Source organism: Peromyscus leucopus, chromosome 6 (assembly GCF_004664715.2).
Source record: "Peromyscus leucopus breed LL Stock chromosome 6, UCI_PerLeu_2.1, whole genome shotgun sequence".
Classification (NCBI taxonomy): Eukaryota; Metazoa; Chordata; class Mammalia; order Rodentia; family Cricetidae; genus Peromyscus; species Peromyscus leucopus.
In genome coordinates, this window is record NC_051068.1 from 117,602,072 (window position 1) to 117,621,076 (window position 19,005).

Consider the following 19,005-nt stretch of genomic DNA (forward strand, 5'->3'; position numbering starts at 1 on the left):
GGTTTGTTGGCCACCAGCATGGGTTAAAATGGTGAGCTCTAGGTTTAAAGAAAGACTGTTTAATAAACTAGGCAGAAAGGGAAGACAGGCGCTTGACATTGTCCTCTGGGCTCACACAGACAACAAAAGATTCCAAACAAAACAAAATGCTTTGTAGTGTATGTAGCAGTTATACCAGGAAGGTAGTTGCTTCACTTTGGAAATAAGAGTCCTCTTGAAGAATCAAGAACTTGAGCTGGATGATGGTGTAACATGCCTTTAATCTCAGCACTTGGGAGACAGAGGCAGGCAGATCTCTGAGTTCGAGGCTTCCTGGTCTACAGAAGGAGTTCCAGGACAGCCAGAGCTACACAGAGAAACACTATGTGTGTGTGGTATGGGCGAGCGGAGGGAAATGGGGCAGGACTTGAGAACTCAAGACAATGAGTATGAATGAAGTAGGACAGGAGAAGGTAATTAGGTAAAAATGAGCAAGAAAACAGGAATTGAAAGGTTAACTCCAGTGACCTGTAACTTTGTGCCAAGTCCTGGTAATCAATCTGGCCTCTTGAGACTGGTGTATTAAATCAGGGCTACACTTTTCCTAGCCTACAAGTTCTCTGGGAGTGAAAATTAGAAAGTTTGAATCTTCATTCCAACAAAATTCACAATTAATGCAAAATGACAGCAAGGTTTAGGACTTTGTACCTCACCAAAATTATATTTATATTTACAACAACACAGTAGAAATTCATGGCACTTGGTCATTTGTTCAAATATAAGATTTACAAAAATCAATAAACTCCATTTTGAAAAGGGTGCTTTGTTAAATAATTTACCATGTTTTTCAAGACAAGCCTGTCCAGCAAAATTCAATACTACTCTCTCAATACTTTATAAATGGAATTTTCTTCTACTTGTATCCATTTCCCGTGGCTGAAAATTAAAGGGGAGAAAAGACAATGAAAAACTTAGGTGGGATAGTAAAGGCTGGCTTTCATAGATCTTTATGAGTAATAGTGCCAACACTCTGGGTATGTCTGAGCCCCGACAGTCAGTCTTCAGGGCTAATTTAACTGCTGGGAATTTCTGTTCTCAGCCTGTGTGTAGTGCAGAAATAGAGAAATAGTACTGCTGCTAACTAGGCAGAAAAGGACGCTTTACAGATACTCTCATTTGTCTTAAGAGGCTTTCCAAATGTCCAACAGCGCTGGTTCTCAAACAGTGCAGCAGAGTCACCAGGCTTCAGACACTGCTGGGCAGCTGGCCTGAGACTTGCCCAATCCTACGTCAGTGTTGGGTCTCATTTAAAGACCACTGTACTTTGGGCCACTTCAAGCAATTCCAGGTTAATAGCAGCCCAAGAGACCACATCAGATTGCTTCTTTCTAGTTCATGGGAGAAGATTCTCTCACACACCTTAACATGTAAATAATATAGTTAAAATGGGCTTTGGAGCAATCACCACATACCTTATGGACCCATTCATATTCTCCATATTTAGAATCAAAGGTTCCCTTCTGAAGAGATCGTAATTTTAAGGTAAAACGTGGTCCAAGTTCCTGAATTCCCACTTTCTTTTCACTCTTGAATATATATCTTCAGAGACAAAGGTTAAACAACAATTAGTTTCATTCAAACTAATTTTCTATGGCAAAGCTTAAAGGACTTATATCAGAACACAGGTTTATAGTGACATAAAAGTCCAAGTTAACATCTGCCCTTACCTGTGAAACCTGAAGAAGATGTAATCCCGCTGATTGTGGAATGTGGCAACCTGCCTTCCAATAAATTGAGGATTATGAGGAAAGAGAGACGCAAACATGCGTCCAATGGAATGACCAAGCCGTGTTGTGAAGTTATTCAGAATTATCTCAGGAACATGTTCTGTGGGATCTTTGCCTCGTCTCTGGAAAAATTAAAAAATATAATACCCAGTAAAGAGAATTAGAAAATTCATACATTATAATTTTGGGTCCATTAAAAATAATTTGCTTTTACACAGGGTCTCACTCTAGCTTGGACTGGTCTGGCACTTCTTAGCTCAGCTTTACCCTAAAACTGCTACTTCTGCCTCAGGCACCATGTTCTGGGATTACTGCAGGAGCCACCAATCCTGACTTTAAAAAAATTTTTAAATGACAAATATGTAAGAGATGGCCTATCAAACCCACAAAGATATATTTAATATGTTAATATGTATTGAACACATCCCAAAGTAAACTACTATAAAAACATTCATGGCAACATGGACTACTGCTATTATCAAAATTGTTTATGGTCTTGCAACATATCTCAGTAGAGAACTTGCTGTCATCAGAAGATCAAATAATTAAAATCAATTAGATCCTTAAGCATCTACTGATAACCTGAGATCAGTATTGATCAAAGAGTACACAAGACTCACCTTAATTTCTTTACGAAGACGAACACTACTCATTTTAAAGTGAGCAGTTGGGCCATTTGGCAAATGACTCAAAATAAGGCCATCTGTTCACAAAGGTTAAGAAGCATACCAAATTATAGTTTAAGCCCTAAATTGCATAAATAAGTTGTCTTCTGTATGCTTGAGGGCACCTAGAAATTAGTGGATGGATGTATTTGTTCTTCTGGGTTAGCTGAACTTTTCCTACCAAACCAAAGTCAAACCACATCAAATCTTACAAAAAAATATGTATTAATCTACAATAGTCTTACTTTTTGTTTTTATACTTAAATAGCATCATTCACAATAGGGTATCCTGGGCTTTCAAAGTGAACATACACAACAACAAATGTCTATCCAATGGCCACTACTCAAGAAGGAAAAAAGATGGGATTCAATGCTACTAGTATGCAAGTTCACCTCCACTTGTGTGTCCTGTTTGTAAGATTAGGACATAAGAGGATCACAGGATCGCAAATTCCTCTTACAGTGAAGTCAAAGCTGCTATTTAAGAAGAGAGAAGCTCTTCAGATTAATGAGAACTTAAATCAACCTTTATAATCCATTATAATCTAGCATGAGCGGAATGATGCTAGACACTATAAACTACAGATTAAATATGAGACCTGCCTACCAGCAAGTAGAGCACTACAGATTAAATATAAGAGACCTGCCTACCAGCAAGTAGAGCAGCCAAAAGCACCGGAGTCTCAGCTACAAGAGACAGACCAGCACTCAAGGGTTTGTGGCACCAGAGTAAGTTAGGGCTGGTGCCCAGTGACAGCCCATGCAGGCAAAACAGAGCAGTGGCTGACCACAGGCTTCCAGTTAGCAGCAGCTTTTAGTTTAAACAGGTGGACAAAATACAAACTGGGATCGAAGGCCCAGGCCCGCAATCCCAGCTGCCCAGAGACTTAAGCAAGAGGATGAAATTTCAAGACCTGTGCTTGGGCAACTCTGACCAAATTCCAAAATTACAAAGTACTTAAAGGGATGAAAATAGTTTACAGAAGCCTGGATTTTGAACCCTTTGGCAGCTGTTTTTACTGAGTAGTGGTTCTCAACCTTCCAAATGCTGCAATCCTTTAAAACAGTTGATGCTGTGATGACCTCCAACCATACAATTATTTTGTTGCTACTTCATAACTGTAATTTGGCTACTGTTATGAATCATAATGTAAATACGAGTTTCCTGATGGTCTTAGGTGACCCCTGTGGAAGGGTTGTTCAACCCCCTCAAAGGGGTCGTGACCCACAGGTTGAAAACTGATGGACTAAAAGCAGCCAGGAGAAGCTATATTACACCCAATTTTTTAAAAAAAGCATCAACTGGGCTGGAGAGATGACTCAGTGGTTAAGAGCACTGGCTGTTCTTCCAGAGGTCCTGAGTTCAGTTCCCAGCAACCACATGGTGGCTCAAAACCATCTGTGATGAGATTTGGTGCCCTCTTCTGGCATGCAGATATACATGTATATATAATAAATAAGTCTTTAAAAACGTGGTGTTTTGAATGAGGATGACCCCTATAGGCTCATATATTTGAATGTTTGGTTCACAGTTGGTGGACTGTTTAAGAAGGGGTTAGAGGTGTGGCCTTAAAGGTGTGTCACTGGGGAGGGCTTTAAGATTTCAAAAAGCCTCACCAGACCCAGTCTCTCTGCCTCTCTCTCCTCCTCCCTCTCCAACTTGTAGATAAGATGTAAGTGAATGCTCCAGTGCCATGGGCCTGCCTGCCTGCTGCCATATTCCCTGCCATGATAGTCATGGACCCACTCTCTGCAACTGAAAGCTGTCCTCTAATTAAATGCTTTCTTTTATAAATTGCTTTGGTCATGGCAGCTTGTCACAGTAGCAGAAAATTAAGACCATCCCTAATCCAAACCATTTCCCATCTGTGCATACAATCTGAGATTTATAAAACAATACTGACTTCAACTTGCCATTCATCTACCTACTGCTCTCATTTAACATTTTCACTTCTATAACCACTTCCATCCTACTTTTCTTAGTTGATACTTTCCACCTGTATCATTAAAATAAGGTTACAGTTGGTGCTCTCTACTTCAAGTTCAGTTTCTAACATAGATAAGTCTGGATTTGGCCCTTGGTTCTCTAAACTAAGCCATATAGGATTTAGCTGGGTCATTTTATCACCCCCATACTTTCTAATGACAAGGGAAGAACTACATATCACAGTTTCAATAGCAGTAGCTAATTTTCTACCGTCTGTCACAATTGACTTGTGTTCAGAATAAAGACATTAGTTTGACACAGTAATGTAGGTACAAACTACAGCTCTTAGATCCACTTTCCCCAATGTCTCCTGACTTGAAGGTCCTCATACAATCTCACATACCATATACAATGAAGCTATTCTGCCTGGTATTTCAAACACTTGCAGCATTTTGCTTCTCCACTAAGGACTGCTGCAAATGCCACCTTTTCATGCAGTCAGAATTAACTGACCACAGTGCCCATCACCTAAAATGGCAGTTATAAGTCAGGAAAATGCCTTTTCCCCCAACTTCTGTTAACCTCAGTATTAGAACTGGGTTTTGTTTATTTTTAAACAAGCTACCAGCAAATATTGAGTTCTTCTAGTTAAAGATTCACTAAGTCCAACTTCATGAAATATAGCCAAGTACTTTCTTATTTCTTAATGTTTGCACATTCACAAAACCATGAAAATTAAGGAGACCAGTAAATCTAAAATAATTTCCCCCAACCTTTGTAAAAGCTTGAATTCTATCTAGAACATTCCTATTAAATTGTGACTTGTGCCAAAAGCAAAGTACAGATTCCAAATTCATCAGTTCCTAAATAAATTGGTTTTGTTTGTTTGGTACATACATAAGTTGTACTGTTAAACTAACACAAATAATGCAAAACAGTCACTGTGCCTGTTTCAGTAATGAAGAAAAGAGACTGAATGCTGGTTCTACAAGGTGATTAAATGGTAAAACAAAATAATGAACGTTTCAGACACACAAAGACTTATTTTGCCAAGACAAGGCAGGCTTTGTAAAAGCTAGAAATGGCGTCATTTGTGTACCTATAAGAAATATTAAAGCGAAGAGAAAACACTAAATTGATGAATCTTGTTATTAGCAGCTGTAAATGACAACTGCTGAAACCCACAGACCCTGCCGTATTGTGTAGAGAAGCAATTACAGAGGCAGCACTCCCTTTAAAAATGGTTACTTTCTGGAATATTTAGACATACAAAAAATCATAATAACCTAGCCAAACCAAATCATAATCTGAACAGCAAGTGCCACATTAAAAAGATAGTTTTTGTCTATTTTAGTTTCAGGAAAACTAACAGGCAAACAAAATAATATACTTAAGTTATATTAAAAACAATGACGTCACGTTGAACGCACGTTCGTGTGGAACCTGGCGCTAAACCATTCGTAGACGACCTGCTTCTGGGTCGGGGTTTCGTACGTAGCAGAGCAGCTCCCTCGCTGCGATCTATTGAAAGTCAGCCCTCGACACAAGGGTTTGTAAGAGAAATATAAGAAAGGAAAGATAAAGAAGAAGAGGAAAGAGGAAAAAAAGAAAGAAAATAAGAAGAATAAGGAAAAAAAATTAAAAAAAAAAGAGAATAAAAAAAAACCAATGAAAGCTGTGAAAAATGGATTTAAAAAATACAGTATATTAGGACAGTGTATAAAAAAATGTTGTCCTGTGGCAGAAGATAGTCGTATTGCTATTTTTACAAATTTTAACTAATCTGACTCACCCACCTGGTCATTTCCTAGATACTGAAATTATAGGCACTATTGAAGAAATAATAGCAACTATAAAAAGAAATCTAGATGTATTTTAACTCTTTCATCTCCACAGATACCTTGGGGTCAGATGACATTTATGTCGGGTGTGAGACTCAGAGAAAGTTCCACTGTTACTAGCACCCACACCACCACCGAGCACAAAGCACAGCTTCCCTCCTCAGAACAATGTGCTTCCTGACACCCTAAGATGAAGCTATACCAAACGACACGGTATCTCCTGGGTCAAAGCGTTCATGCTGCCTCCTCCTTCCCCACTCACGACTCCTGTCTCATTCATCAGGCCCGGCTCAAGCGTCCCCACGAAGCCCTCCTGCCCGCATGTCGCTGGAACAGTGTTGTTAGTAGGCAGGACTAGTGGCCTGAAGTACTATGGCAGGTTGACTGTTGTTATATCCTTTACTAAGGTTACAGCAGTGTTTTAGCTGTGACACTTACCTGATAAATGTTTTCATGAGTAAAAATGTCTTACAGCATCTTGGATAGAGATGCAATGCTATGGAAAAATGTTCATTCTAAAAGTGATAGAAATCCTTTCCTAGTCTTTCAAATATGTTTAAAAACAGACGAGGAAAGGAACAGGAAAATTTCCTTAAAAACAAACCCAAAGGATACTCGGTGTTTTCCTATCTTCATTAATAACTATCAGGTCTGTGAAATCTCTTGCAATGCACTGTGGAATAATTTTTTTCAGAGCCAGTCCTCTTCTGTAATAAACATGTGAATCTGGTATAACTGTTGAGAGCTGCTCACAGAGTCGTACTGTCCTCTGTAAGAAAATAAGAAAAATTACTGAGAGTAAGAAAGAATAAGGATATACTTGTAAGGACAGGAATAACGATGAATCAAGGTAATATTACCCGAGGTGAGCAAGACAGGGAAGAACGAAAGCAGAGCAATGTCTCATGTATCAAAGGCACAGGTTTTCACCAAGGAGTAGTGCTACTTCCTGGAGACAGAGACATGGCGGTGTCTGGAGACACTTGGTGGCTAGGACTGGAGCAGGGAGTGGGGCTGCTGGTGGCCCATAATTGACAGAAACTGGGGATGTTGCTAAACATCCCATAATGAGCAGGACAGCACTTCATAACAAGGAGTTACCCAGCCATGATGTTAATAGTTGTCAAGGTCATAAAATTCCTCAAGAACTGTGCTCAGTAACCCTACATCATATCATCAGTTATTTTTCTTTAGCTTATTCACTGTCATTTTCAAAGGCAATTAACTATTACACTTTTCTGAATGGACCATTTAAATATAACAATTCATGGACTACAGGTATCAATGTGTTTACCCCATGAGGTCTATCCGATGTCGTGATGAGAATCTTTGGAGATGTCTGTCTGTTGAAGTAGGGAGCAAATTCATCTGTAGCTTCATCATAAGCGACCTGAGAACAGAGGAGAGATTATTTTATACCCAACAGTTCACTGAGCCTGGATTTTAAAGTGTTGCTTGACTGACTGTGAGCTGACAGGTGCAGGAGGGGACATTAATAGTGACACGAAGAGGCTGAGTCACCTGCACAGTTACAGTATAAACTGCGTAGCTACCAAAAATACTGTCAGGGCACAAACTCAGATGTGGGTATTCTTGCAAACTGGCTGCAGATATGGGCAAGAACCCCAGTCCTGACTAATGCTATTACACCCATCTCGTCGTGCTGGTGGAAGGAAAAATCAGGACCAGCTTCCAGGATGAGGGAGTAGCCTGGAGCAGAAAACAAGAATCAAAATTGGTAGGGGGAAGGTCACACCAGGGTTGCAGACCCATGGAAGGATGACCACTAAACTTTGCTTGACAAGATGGTCCTTCAGGTTTCTGCTTCGCAGAGAAAACTGCCAGACATTCTACAGGACACTGAAAAAAATGACAGAGAGACTCTAGGCCTGTGAGCTAAAGACTGATGCCCCAACTTTACAAAGAACATTAGGTGACTGTCCAGGCTGTCAGCTGTCTCTATCCTGCAAGACTCCCGAAAGTTGCTTACATCCTTCTCCCGTTTCTCAGGTAATATTATATCCTTCTGAGGTCTTTGATGTGGTTAAAGACTAGATAGTTGCAATTTCTTCAGTTATGATAAAAGATAAGTTAGATATAAAACCTTAAACTCACAAATATAAGATAGGACATCTTCTTTAATATTGTAACTATAATTCTTGCTCGATAATTGTTTTGTTATGTGTAATTTTACTATGTTAAAGTTAAAATCTTCCTTTTTAAAAAAAGAAGAAAAGGGGAAGTGCTGTGGATATCACTCTATATAAATAAAACACTGGCCAGTGACCAGGCAGGAAGTATAGGCGGGACAAGGAGAGAGGAGAATTGAGGGAACAGGAAGGAGGGGAGACACTGCCAGCCACCACCAGGACAAGCAACATGTAAAGATGCTGGTAAGCCACGAGGCAAGGTATAGATTTATAAAAATGGGTTAATTTAAGATATAAGAACAGTTAGCAAGAAGCCTGCCACGGCCATTCAGTTTGTAAGCAATATAAGGGTCTGTGTGTTTATTTTATATGTGGGTTATGGTACTGCGGGGCTTGGTGGGATCTGGAGAGAAGCTCTCCAGCAACAGACGTACACTCTGAACAGTTGTCTCTGAAAATGAAAGCAAAGCGTATCTTCAGTAAACAACCCGGGGGTAATTAGCAGCTAGGAAATCTGCCATGAAGACAAAAGAAATGACACTAGATGGGAAGGCAGACCTAGGAAACAGGTGCTAAACGATAAAGGTGCAGTACTTAAAGACTGAACTACATGGACACACTCTGCTTTCTTTGAAAAGCTCCAGATGCATTCAAGCAGTCACTATGACTCCAGGTTGTTCACAGACAGCATGTGGTGGATGACCATCAGCACCAGGTGTATGACACGCCCGGATGGAGGGAACCAACTCTAACAGCACCGTCTCTCTGCAGTTTAGCAGAATCATGCAGCTTCACAGCAGATTGGGATGGTTAAAGATCCACGCTGCCTTCTGCCTGTTTCCTTCCAGTGCTGAGAATTAAGCTCTCAGCCCAGGCACGCTGTAATTCTAAGGGCAACTACTAAAAGAACACCAGCCTAAAAATCAAGAAGAATTAAAGCAGTACAGTGAAAAACTACCACAAACGACAACAGCCAAGGAAGAGCTGAGGACAAGGTGGGGGTGGGGTAGGGGATGGATGGACGCAAAAGTCTAGCTATGCTTATAACTTACATTAAGGTTAACTTTCAGGCTGACCAAAAAGCAAGATCCAACCATATGCTCTTGATAAGTGATACATATTACATTCAAGTCCATGAATAACTTCAAAGCAAAACATGGAAAAGCATACTGTGGAGAGAGTCCCTAGGGCAGAGTTTAAGTGGCTCCATGTACATAAGACAAAACAGACACTAACAAGTACTGCTCAATGCAAAGGCAATATTTTCTATGGGGTCAAGGATGAGTACATCAAGAAAATGTAATTATAATAAACACAAGTAATTTCATAGAGCAATATGATTGTGAATGCACGAGGTTAACAAAAGAACTAAAATCGGAAGCGGAGAGTCAAAGTAACAGAAGAAGCAGACAGCTGAGAGGTATAGTACTCAAGTCAAGCCCTCAGTGACAAGTCAATTAACACTCAGAAAGAATATGTGAGATGCAGCAGCCGACCAAGCAACACAACAATCCCTCCCAAAATAATAGGAAACACATGTTCTTCAAGGGCAACACAACATCCTCAGAACAGACCACATGCCAGGACTTAAAAACCTCTCTTTAACTGAAAGAAAGTGTGTTAAGCAAGCGAAAGAATTAATAGATGTCACCCACAAGAAGGAAATCTAGAATATTTTCAAATATTTGTAAATTAATATACACAATAATCAGTGAGCTGGGTCAATTAGAAAGAGAATTAGAAAATCTCTTGGGCTGGAGTACTTGACGTACACATCAAGGAGACTGTATCAGCAGTGTTCTTTCAAATCAGGACAAGGCAAGGACACCATCACTGCCTTTTCTATTTACTCAACATTGTATCAGAAGTTCCAGTCGCACAGAAGTAGGAAAAAAATAAAGCAAGATATACGCTTATCATTGGAGAAATAATTATATAAAATCAAAATGAAGCCAGTATTTAGATAATTTTTAGAGTCAGTTTAGGTAAGCTATGGTCAGAGGACCACTACCCAAAAACTCAACTGGCTCTTTACAAACGAGCGAACAAAGCAAGTTTCAGAGATGCATGTGCCCTAAGGATAAGCCGCAGACCAGGAGTAGCTCTAACAAGACTTACACGTGAAACCAGTGTGGGAAAGATCACAAAATTTACTGAAATATACTTTCAGTATTTAAGAAAGATCTAAGTGAAGCAACATATGTAGGTCACCATGCTGGCATGATGTGGCGCCGTTCCAAATGTTCTGGGAGGGCCAAATACCAGAGAGAGGGATAAGGGCCAAGGAGGTAGGGAAGAAGCGGGTACCCTGCTTTACAGCCACCAAGGGTGAGCATTCAGATTTCTGACATTACCTCTTCATCATTGGGGTCTACTGCGGTTTCATCAGGGACTCGTTGATTGTCAATGGTCTTGGGAACAGGCTTTGGAGGAGCCTAAGATGGAAAGCACCACATTTTAGAAGCATTTCATTAACTACTTTACATCACAGTTGAGAAACCAGTCTTCAAATAACTTTCAAACAACCTGTTCTTTATTTCAAACCACAACTACTGTCACATAAATTCTTGAAACAAAATGGAGTAATGTTAGCGTTTAACAATCTGAAGAGACATATACATGGTAAATATGGATCCAATGACTTAAAAAATAGGCAGAAGTAGCAGAAATCACAAAAATTATTCATCTCTAAGAAAAATATCTAACAGTAAAAAGGAAATTAACAAAATGGAAAAAAAAAAAAAAACCCCACAAAGGTACAAATCCAGGTGACTGCTTCTATACTTCCTGAAATCTACTAAAAAATGTGGTATGTCTATCCAATGACCTAGTAATTCTGTTTGGGGGAATTTATGATAAGAAATAAAAGGTCTGTATGGGGTGGTCATTCGTAATGGAAATAAACATCAATATAACAAATGTCCAATACCGCAGGGTAATTGCTAACACAGTCCATCTCACATGAGCAGATACTGCAGAATTATCAGCTTAGCTCAAGAAATGGCATCAACAAACTGCCAAGGAGAACAGAATTACAAGAATATACTAAAACTACTTCAAAATACATGGATATTATGTAGAGATATGAAGGAAACATGAACTGATAAATTATTTATGATGTTGGGTGGAGATATTTGTTTAAGGTGTGAAATTTGTGGGAGTGATTCTCTCTTTCCACCTCATGGGTTCTAGGGATTAAATTCAGTTTACCATGCTTGGCAGCAAGCACCTTTACCTTACTAAACTATCTTGCTGGCCCTTATTAATCTTTGAATATAATTCTAGGAAGTCATCTTTCAGTACAAAAACTGATTTTTGTTGTGTTTTTAGGCAGGGTGTTGTATACTCAAGTTGAAAGCCTATTAAGCTACATCCCCAATCCAGGGCCAGTGATAATGTTAAAAGTTGATTAGCACACCAATTTGCTGCAATTAGCTGATTACGGGAATTTTGGAGATACTAATATTACATGATTTATTAGAACTTTGAAGATCAAAATAGCCTAATATTGATGATTTTATGTGATTTAAACTAATATCATTTGGACAATGCATGAAAAAGTAGAATGCTTAGTTTGTGTACAGTCTGAATGTTTTTGCCTTCCTCAGGAATCCTTATTCTTACTTGGTACTTATATGAGATAAAGGTGGGGAGAACCACATGCTTTAAAATTTTTAGAAGTATAAATTATAAACCAGGCACATGTGTAAAAAACTTTAAAAATGAAGAGTTTAGTTGTGCAACAATGCACGAGTATTTAGTAGTTCTTTTAGCTTGAAGTCACAAGAGCTAAACGCTCAGGCCTAGAGCGGGGAGTCCCCCGTCCCGGAGCCACAGAGGCCTTCTCTGCTTCCTGAACAACAGCATCACTGTGCTCACTGTCTGTGCACAACACACTAAGGAAGGTACAGTCAGGAGAAGGTGAAACCATGTCACAGTTTTAGAACAGGCAATGAGCTTCCACCACTATTTGCTAAGCTGAGTAAAGAGTAGAAAGGTATTTGTTACGTTATTTTCAAACCTCTGAAATGTTTTAGAAGAAAGCGAGCAACATAGTATCAGGAAATTCTACTTAATATAAGACAAATTACATGGCTAAAAACCTTATTTACCTTATCACCAAGAGCCTCTCTCTCTTTTTTAAGTTTTTTCTTAGCTGCCAACTTTTCCTAATGGGATAAAAACAAACAATATTGAAAAACCAGCAGTTATTTTACAAACTTATACTGAAACCACAAATTAGTTCTAGAACAGTCTAAGAATTATTATCATCTTTTAAAGTAAGCACACAAAACTTTTTAGAGGTCTGCTTAGGTAGCCCAGGCTTGCTTCTGATAACCCTCTTGCCTCTGCTTCCTTTGTGTTTGGATATCAGTTGTATACTACCATCTCCCACCAGACACAGACTTTCCTTTAATAGTTAAATTACTGAACCACAAATGGGCAGCCTAATCAATAGGATTTATTTAACAAAGAGCTTGCTTCGTCAAAATGACTTAAGTCTGAACATTTACACTTGCAGTAGCTTTAATTTTTTACTATAAAGCTTCTAATTAAATCAAACATATAACAAGTATTTTTTCCCCATGGTGCTTACACCCTAAAGATCATGGTTATGACAATGACTTCTGGAAAGCACTAAAAATAAAGAGAAATGAGAGATGTGTTTTTAGGATGTTTCCACTAATTATTCTTCTATTTTATAAGCAAAATAAGCGTTTAAGATCAATAGGAACTTTTTGCTATACACCAGTATCTCCTGACTTCTACAGAAAATGTTTGACACACTATAGGAAAGTATACATATAATTTTGTAGTGCCTCCACATCCACACAGTCCAAAGAAGTCTTCTAGAACATTCCTCCCTCATACTTGCAAATCAAAATAGGTGACACAACCATTGTACTAACTCCAGTAGCACTTACAAAAAGATTCAAACAAATGAGACAAGCAAATAAAAATTCAAAGATCACGTTTTTATGTATGCAGTAATAAGGAATTTTGTTTTTCAAACTGCAATTCAGACACAAATAAGCCTTATGATCTTGGCAAGCCCTGCAAGTCTCTGTTTCAGCTTATGTTTACTCCCAGAACAGCGCGAGTACAGGCGGTAGCGAGCAAACGCAGTTGTTACCGACACTTCGCAGTACTAACTTCAGGAAGAGCTCCCGAAGCAATCAGAGCAGCAGAGTTTGAGATTTGGAATTTACACCGAGAAATGAACCAGCGCTGTAGCTGGCCGGCCAAGCCGAGGTGCAGAGCCCTGCGCCTTCTGAGGCCAGAGGGTCATCTTCTCTGGGACCCTCGGCTTCCCGGAGTGCGTCCCAAGGAGCAGAGGAGCCCAGATCGCCCAGCCAGGATCATCCGGGAAGGCTGACGCTAGAGAGCGGGACCCGCAACCCCCGCGCGTGCCCGTGCGACCCCTACCCCACGCCCCGCGCGTGCCCGTGTGACCCCTCCACCCCACCCCGCGCCCGCCCGTGCGACCCCTCCACTCCACCCCACGCCCCGCGCGCTGACCTTCCGCTGCTGCTGCTTCCACCGCGTGAACATCAAGTGTCGCCGCTGTTTGTTCTTAATCTCCGAGATACTGAAGCCCGGGGGGAAGGCACCCGCTTTCGGGGGCTGCACCCCGCTCTCCGCCGCCCCATCGCCCGCGACCGCAGCCTCTTGAGGCTCTTCGGCGGCGGCTTTCCTCTTCAAACCTCGCTTCCCGCCACCGACGCTCTTCTCCCCGGCTCTCGCCATGTTGTTTGCAGCTGTACGGAACCGGAAGTGCACCGTTTGACCCGGGTCATACGCTTTTACTTCCGGGGAAGCGGAGTTCTTGATCAAGTCTGTTGCTTTATGGTTTAGATATTTAAGAAACGGCTACAAGTCAGGGTTTGTTCCCAACTGTACGAACAGAAAGAAGAGTTCTAGATTCCTTCACTGAGCCTCTGCTCAGTGTCAATCTGCAATATTTAGTTGACAGTTTGGTTAACTAAACTGAAACAAAATGGCTCACAAATAAAAAAAACACCTTTAGTTAGAATGTGACATTAAAAAAAAACCCAGCAAGATAAAAGGATGAAAAGAGAGGAAAGGATCATTGCAACTACAAACGGTTCTCAGAATGTGCTTCTTCCTTTGATCTGAGATTTTAGGAAGTAAAGATGCTTATGCAGTAATCCGACCGCAGAGCCTTTAATCTGAGACAAGCTGATAACGCAGGAGGGTTAACCCAGGTGATGGAGACAGCCGGCTCAGAGGAAACGCAGTAGCAGCAAATGTGAAGACTATTCAAATGCCACAGCACCACGAGTCAGACTAAGAATTAGGAGGGAGAGGAGAGGAGAGGAAGCTTGAAGTTGAGCATATCCTGTGAGGGCTTTGTAAAGATTCTGGGTTTATGTAAGATGGCAGATCTCTTGGTGTATTTTGAGAAAAAAAAATATGATATGACATTTTGTTTTATTTTTGAGGTGCTATGGCCCCAACTCAGAGCTGTCTTGATGTTAAGCAAGTGTTCTACACAAAGCTGGATTTACAGCGTCCTTGATTTACATATAAAAAAATCACTCAAAATAATTATTTAAGAACAAACTAAGGGAAGATGGATGGGGCGAGAAAGGACAGTGAATTGAATGGAGGTAGTGCTCGTACACAAAAACACAGCTCTCACCTCAGAGAGAAAAAGAGGTAGTTTATTCTGGAGCCAAATATGAGTGACCATGTCCTGGAAACATAGGTTTAGGTCTCCCTAAGTATGAGTTTACATTGTGAAAGCAGGTTCCTGAGGCTTTTTTATACTAACAACAGAAAGTCATCAATCAAGACACTTTCCAAATACAATGCTGGAAACACTAAGAAGACAGTTACAGAAGAGTGAGAAATCATAACTAATCTCCAGTTACCATGGAGTTGAAACCAAGCCTATTAGTTAGTGATTTTAGTTAGTAGCTATTTGTAAGGTTGTAGCAGAACACAATTCATTTTTGTGGTAATGCTGGTGTAAACCCACCATGATGATAGTCACATAAAATTACAACATTACAGTTATGACAAACTACTGTTACTGGCAGATGTAATGCTGCTGGTTTATGTTTTTGCTGTCCTACACTATTAATCTTTAGAGTATACTCCTATTTCCAATTTTTTTCTGTAAAACAGTGTGCCATGTTACATCTGTAAGTATATATATATATATATATATATATATATATATATATATATACACATATCATGTTTTATCATATTTCTTGATTAAATCAAAGGGCTATGCCAAATGATAGCCATCTGCTGTGGATGTTTGTATAAGTACACACAATGTTATTTGCACACTGATAAAATTGCCTAGTAAAAACATTTCTCAGAATATATCTCCATCACTAAGTAATCTATGATTCTTGGAAATCCATTGTTAAGAATTCTATAAAATTTAACCCATCCATTGTGATCAAATAAGCAATGCAAAAGACATAAATATTTTAAATGTAAAGTAATAAAACATAATTTTTAGTTTATTCTATTCTCAGACATTTTGTCTCAGACTACTCCTAAAAGTTATTGAAAACTTCCAAAGAGTTTTTGTCTATGTAGTTATATCTGTCAAAATAAAAATTTAAATTAGGACTTATAAAGCTTGCATATATTTAAGTATAGTAGCAATTAAACCATTATTTAACAACATATACTTTATGAAAATGGCTATATTTTGGAGAACAAAAAATGTTTGCCAACAGTCATATTATTTTATGGACTTTTAGCTGGATTAATAACTACTTTTTTGCGTAGAATTTCTATCGACAGGAAATTTTTGTTGAAATACATGAGGAAAATCTGACCTTAATTATGCATCTAGCTGAGGGAGGAACATTAAAGAAATTTTTTTCAGAAAATTATTGATATTTGGCATGGCATCAAACTTTGACAAGTAGTAATCTTAAAGGTTGATTGCCAGGAGGACTGGGCATGGTGGAGGGGGGGGGGGGGGGGGTGGTGGAGCACAACTTTAATCCTAGCACTTGGGAGGCAGAGGCAGAGGCAGGAGGATCTCTGTGAGTTTGAGTGCAGCCTGGTCGACATAGTGTGTTCCAGGCCAGCCAGTAATACATAGTTAGGCCCTGTCTCAAAAAAAAAAAAAAAAAAAAAAAAGTAAATATCTGTAAATTATATCAATGGGCTTTTAATATTCTGTTACATACTTTAAAATGTAGTACTCTGTCTTGAATTTCAAATGGATATTTTACCCATGTGTGTCTTTGAAACAGTATGCATTTATTGGTATTTGGAAGATATCGATTCACCATTATCTTTCAAAAGTTGATACATTACACAATGCCATTTTTGTCATACATATACACGTGCATACACATACAAATGACATGCAAATCAGTGGGTCAAAGCTACTGAAGCTAAAATTACTGTGAATTTAATCTCTTTGTCCTATTCCTGATGTGATCTCGAATTCTTTAAAACAAATTTTACTTTTTTATAAGAGTTTCAGACAACCTGGTTTGATCAGAATATTCACTCCCCTCAACTTTTCCCAGACCCACCTCCCTTTTCTATGTACTCATTTTACCAGAATTTTAAAGATATGCTTTCAAAAGTTGCTACTTCATTTGCACCAATCCATCTTCCTCCTTCAACTCTTCCCCTGCCCTCCTAATTTCTTCTCAAATTTATGATCTCTTATACTTTATTATTACATACACACATGCATGCACGCATGCACGCATGCATGCACGCACGCACGCACACTCGAGCATGAGAGGAGGTTGAGTGCCCACCGGCATCTTGCCTGCCGCCTGCCATACTCCATGAAGCTTTACCTGTCCCAAGAATATACGTAGGCTTGGAAGAGAGAGGAAAAGGAGGATAGACAGATATATTTTTAAAAAATAAAGTCTTTAAAGAGACAGTAAAAGTAATATAATAACCCACATAAAGACAGAAATCACACAGAGAGTCTGGAATAGTCCCTTAATTTTCTTTTTTCTTCTATCCCATATCAGGTGGATCTTCTGACATGAGACAGAGATTTTGGATTTTTCTTTAACAAGCGTGCTTGGGTTTAGACAAAAAGAGAGCCACACTCCAGCTCCAAAGCCAGCTTTAATTTTTAATTAAACTGGGACTACAAAAAGACCATTTGCCTTCTATATCTGTAAAGGACAGTAGAGACAAATGCTTGGGAAGATGTATAAAATTTTATCCTGTTGGGAGGTATGCTATACTATTAGGTCACTTTATTCTCTTTTGGGGGGACATTTTCTCTTGATGATTCATTCTTCTTTTTTTCGATGTCTTATTTGTCCATTGGTCTTCAGATTCCTTAGTTGGATGCTTTTATTCTCCTGGAAAGACAAAAACAAAACTGTAGTTGGTTGTTTTTTACTCTTACTCTTTTGCTCTTTGGGGCCTGATATCCGGCTCCCAAATAAATGACACAGAGGCTTATTCTTTCTTACAAATGCCCTGCCTTAGCTTGGCTTGATTCTAGCCAGCTTTTCTTAACTTAAATTATCCCATATACCTTTTGCCTCTGGGCTTTTATGGTTCTCTCTTCTATATACCTATCTTTACCTTTTACTGTGTGGCTGGCTCTGTAGCTGGGTGGCCAGCCCCTGGAATCCTCTTCCTCTAACTCCTAGATCTCCTACTACATTTCTCCTCCTCTTTATTCTCTCTGCCTGCCAGCCCCGCCTATCCTTCCTCCTGCCTCGCTATTGTCCATTCAGCTCTTTATTAGACCAATCAGGTGTTTTTGACAGGCAAAGTAACACAGCTTCACAGAGTTAAACAAATGCAACATATCTTTGCATCATTAAACAAATTTCCACAGCATAAACATATGTAGCACATCTTAAAATAATATTCTAAAGCACAAAACCCAGCCCCAACCTAATTTTGGGGAGTTGTCTTTTTTGTCAGGCTATATCTGATCAAATGAAAGGCATCTGTTAGTCTTATAAGTTAGTTTAGATAGAATGGCCATGCTGTTTAGTGAACAATCACCTCTCTCAATCAAGAGGTCTCTCTTGGTCGAATCTAACCTTTTCCATCTTAATGGCATTCATAGATTTTCTTTTTCTCCTGTGAAAACAAAAGCAAAACCTATTTCCCAGTGTAATACAAGTCCTGGTTTCCATTCTGTGGTCAAAGCATCTTTAAAGTATACAGGCTGATTTAATTCAGCAGTTTTTATTTCTATCTAATGTCTCTCTACAGCTGTTGTTCCTTTCTCATTAGCATTTAAAAATTTTAAAGTTAATAAAGCATTGTGTAATCTATCCCTAGGAATCTTTATTACCACTTTTTGCTTATTAAGCATATCTTTTTAAGTGCAATTAGATCTTTCTATAACTGCTTGTCCTGTAGGATTGTGTGGTATACCTGCAATATGCTTTATATTGTAATATGTAAAAAAAAAAAAAAAAAAAAAAAACAAAAAACAAAAAACAAAAAACAAAAAAAACCTGTTTAATTTTACTAGAGACATATGCTGGAGCATTGTCAGGTTTTAAATTAATTTATACAGGTATCCCCATAATGTCCATGACTTCTAATAAATGTGTAATTACAGAATCAGCCTTTTTAAAACTTAATGCATTTGCCCATTAAAATCCTGAATGTGTATCTATGGTATGGTGCACAGACTTTAATTTTCTA

At 39.1% G+C, this 19,005-nt stretch overlaps 1 protein-coding gene across 1 annotated transcript; it reads right to left on the reverse strand.

The window, feature by feature from the left end:
* Positions 1-43: 43 nt before the first annotated feature.
* Rpf1 (ribosome production factor 1 homolog) lies at positions 44-14,118 on the reverse strand. Its single transcript, XM_028876872.2, has 9 exons — positions 13,870-14,118; positions 12,462-12,518; positions 10,704-10,784; positions 7,494-7,589; positions 6,815-6,968; positions 2,387-2,469; positions 1,707-1,888; positions 1,452-1,578; positions 44-915 (listed from the first exon to the last, which is right to left on the reverse strand). The coding sequence occupies exons 1-9, from the start codon at positions 14,095-14,097 to the stop codon at positions 874-876; spliced, it is 1,050 nt and encodes a 349-aa protein (XP_028732705.1). The 5' UTR covers positions 14,098-14,118; the 3' UTR covers positions 44-873.
* Between the last annotated feature and the right edge of the window lie 4,887 nt (positions 14,119-19,005).

What these genes read in the sequence shown, in the direction of transcription:
- Rpf1 (XM_028876872.2), bottom strand. Translation starts at nt 14,097, where the DNA reads ATGGCGAGAGCCGGGGAGAAGAGCGTCGGTGGCGGGAAGCGAGGTTTG. An exon ending in GTCTTCGTAAAGAAATTAAG is followed by an intron (nt 1,889 to 2,386) that starts GTGAGTCTTGTG and finishes TAATTTTTCCAG; the next exon opens with AGACGAGGCAAAGATCCCAC. An exon ending in ATCTTCTTCAGGTTTCACAG is followed by an intron (nt 1,579 to 1,706) that starts GTAAGGGCAGAT and finishes TTGTCTCTGAAG; the next exon opens with ATATATATTCAAGAGTGAAA.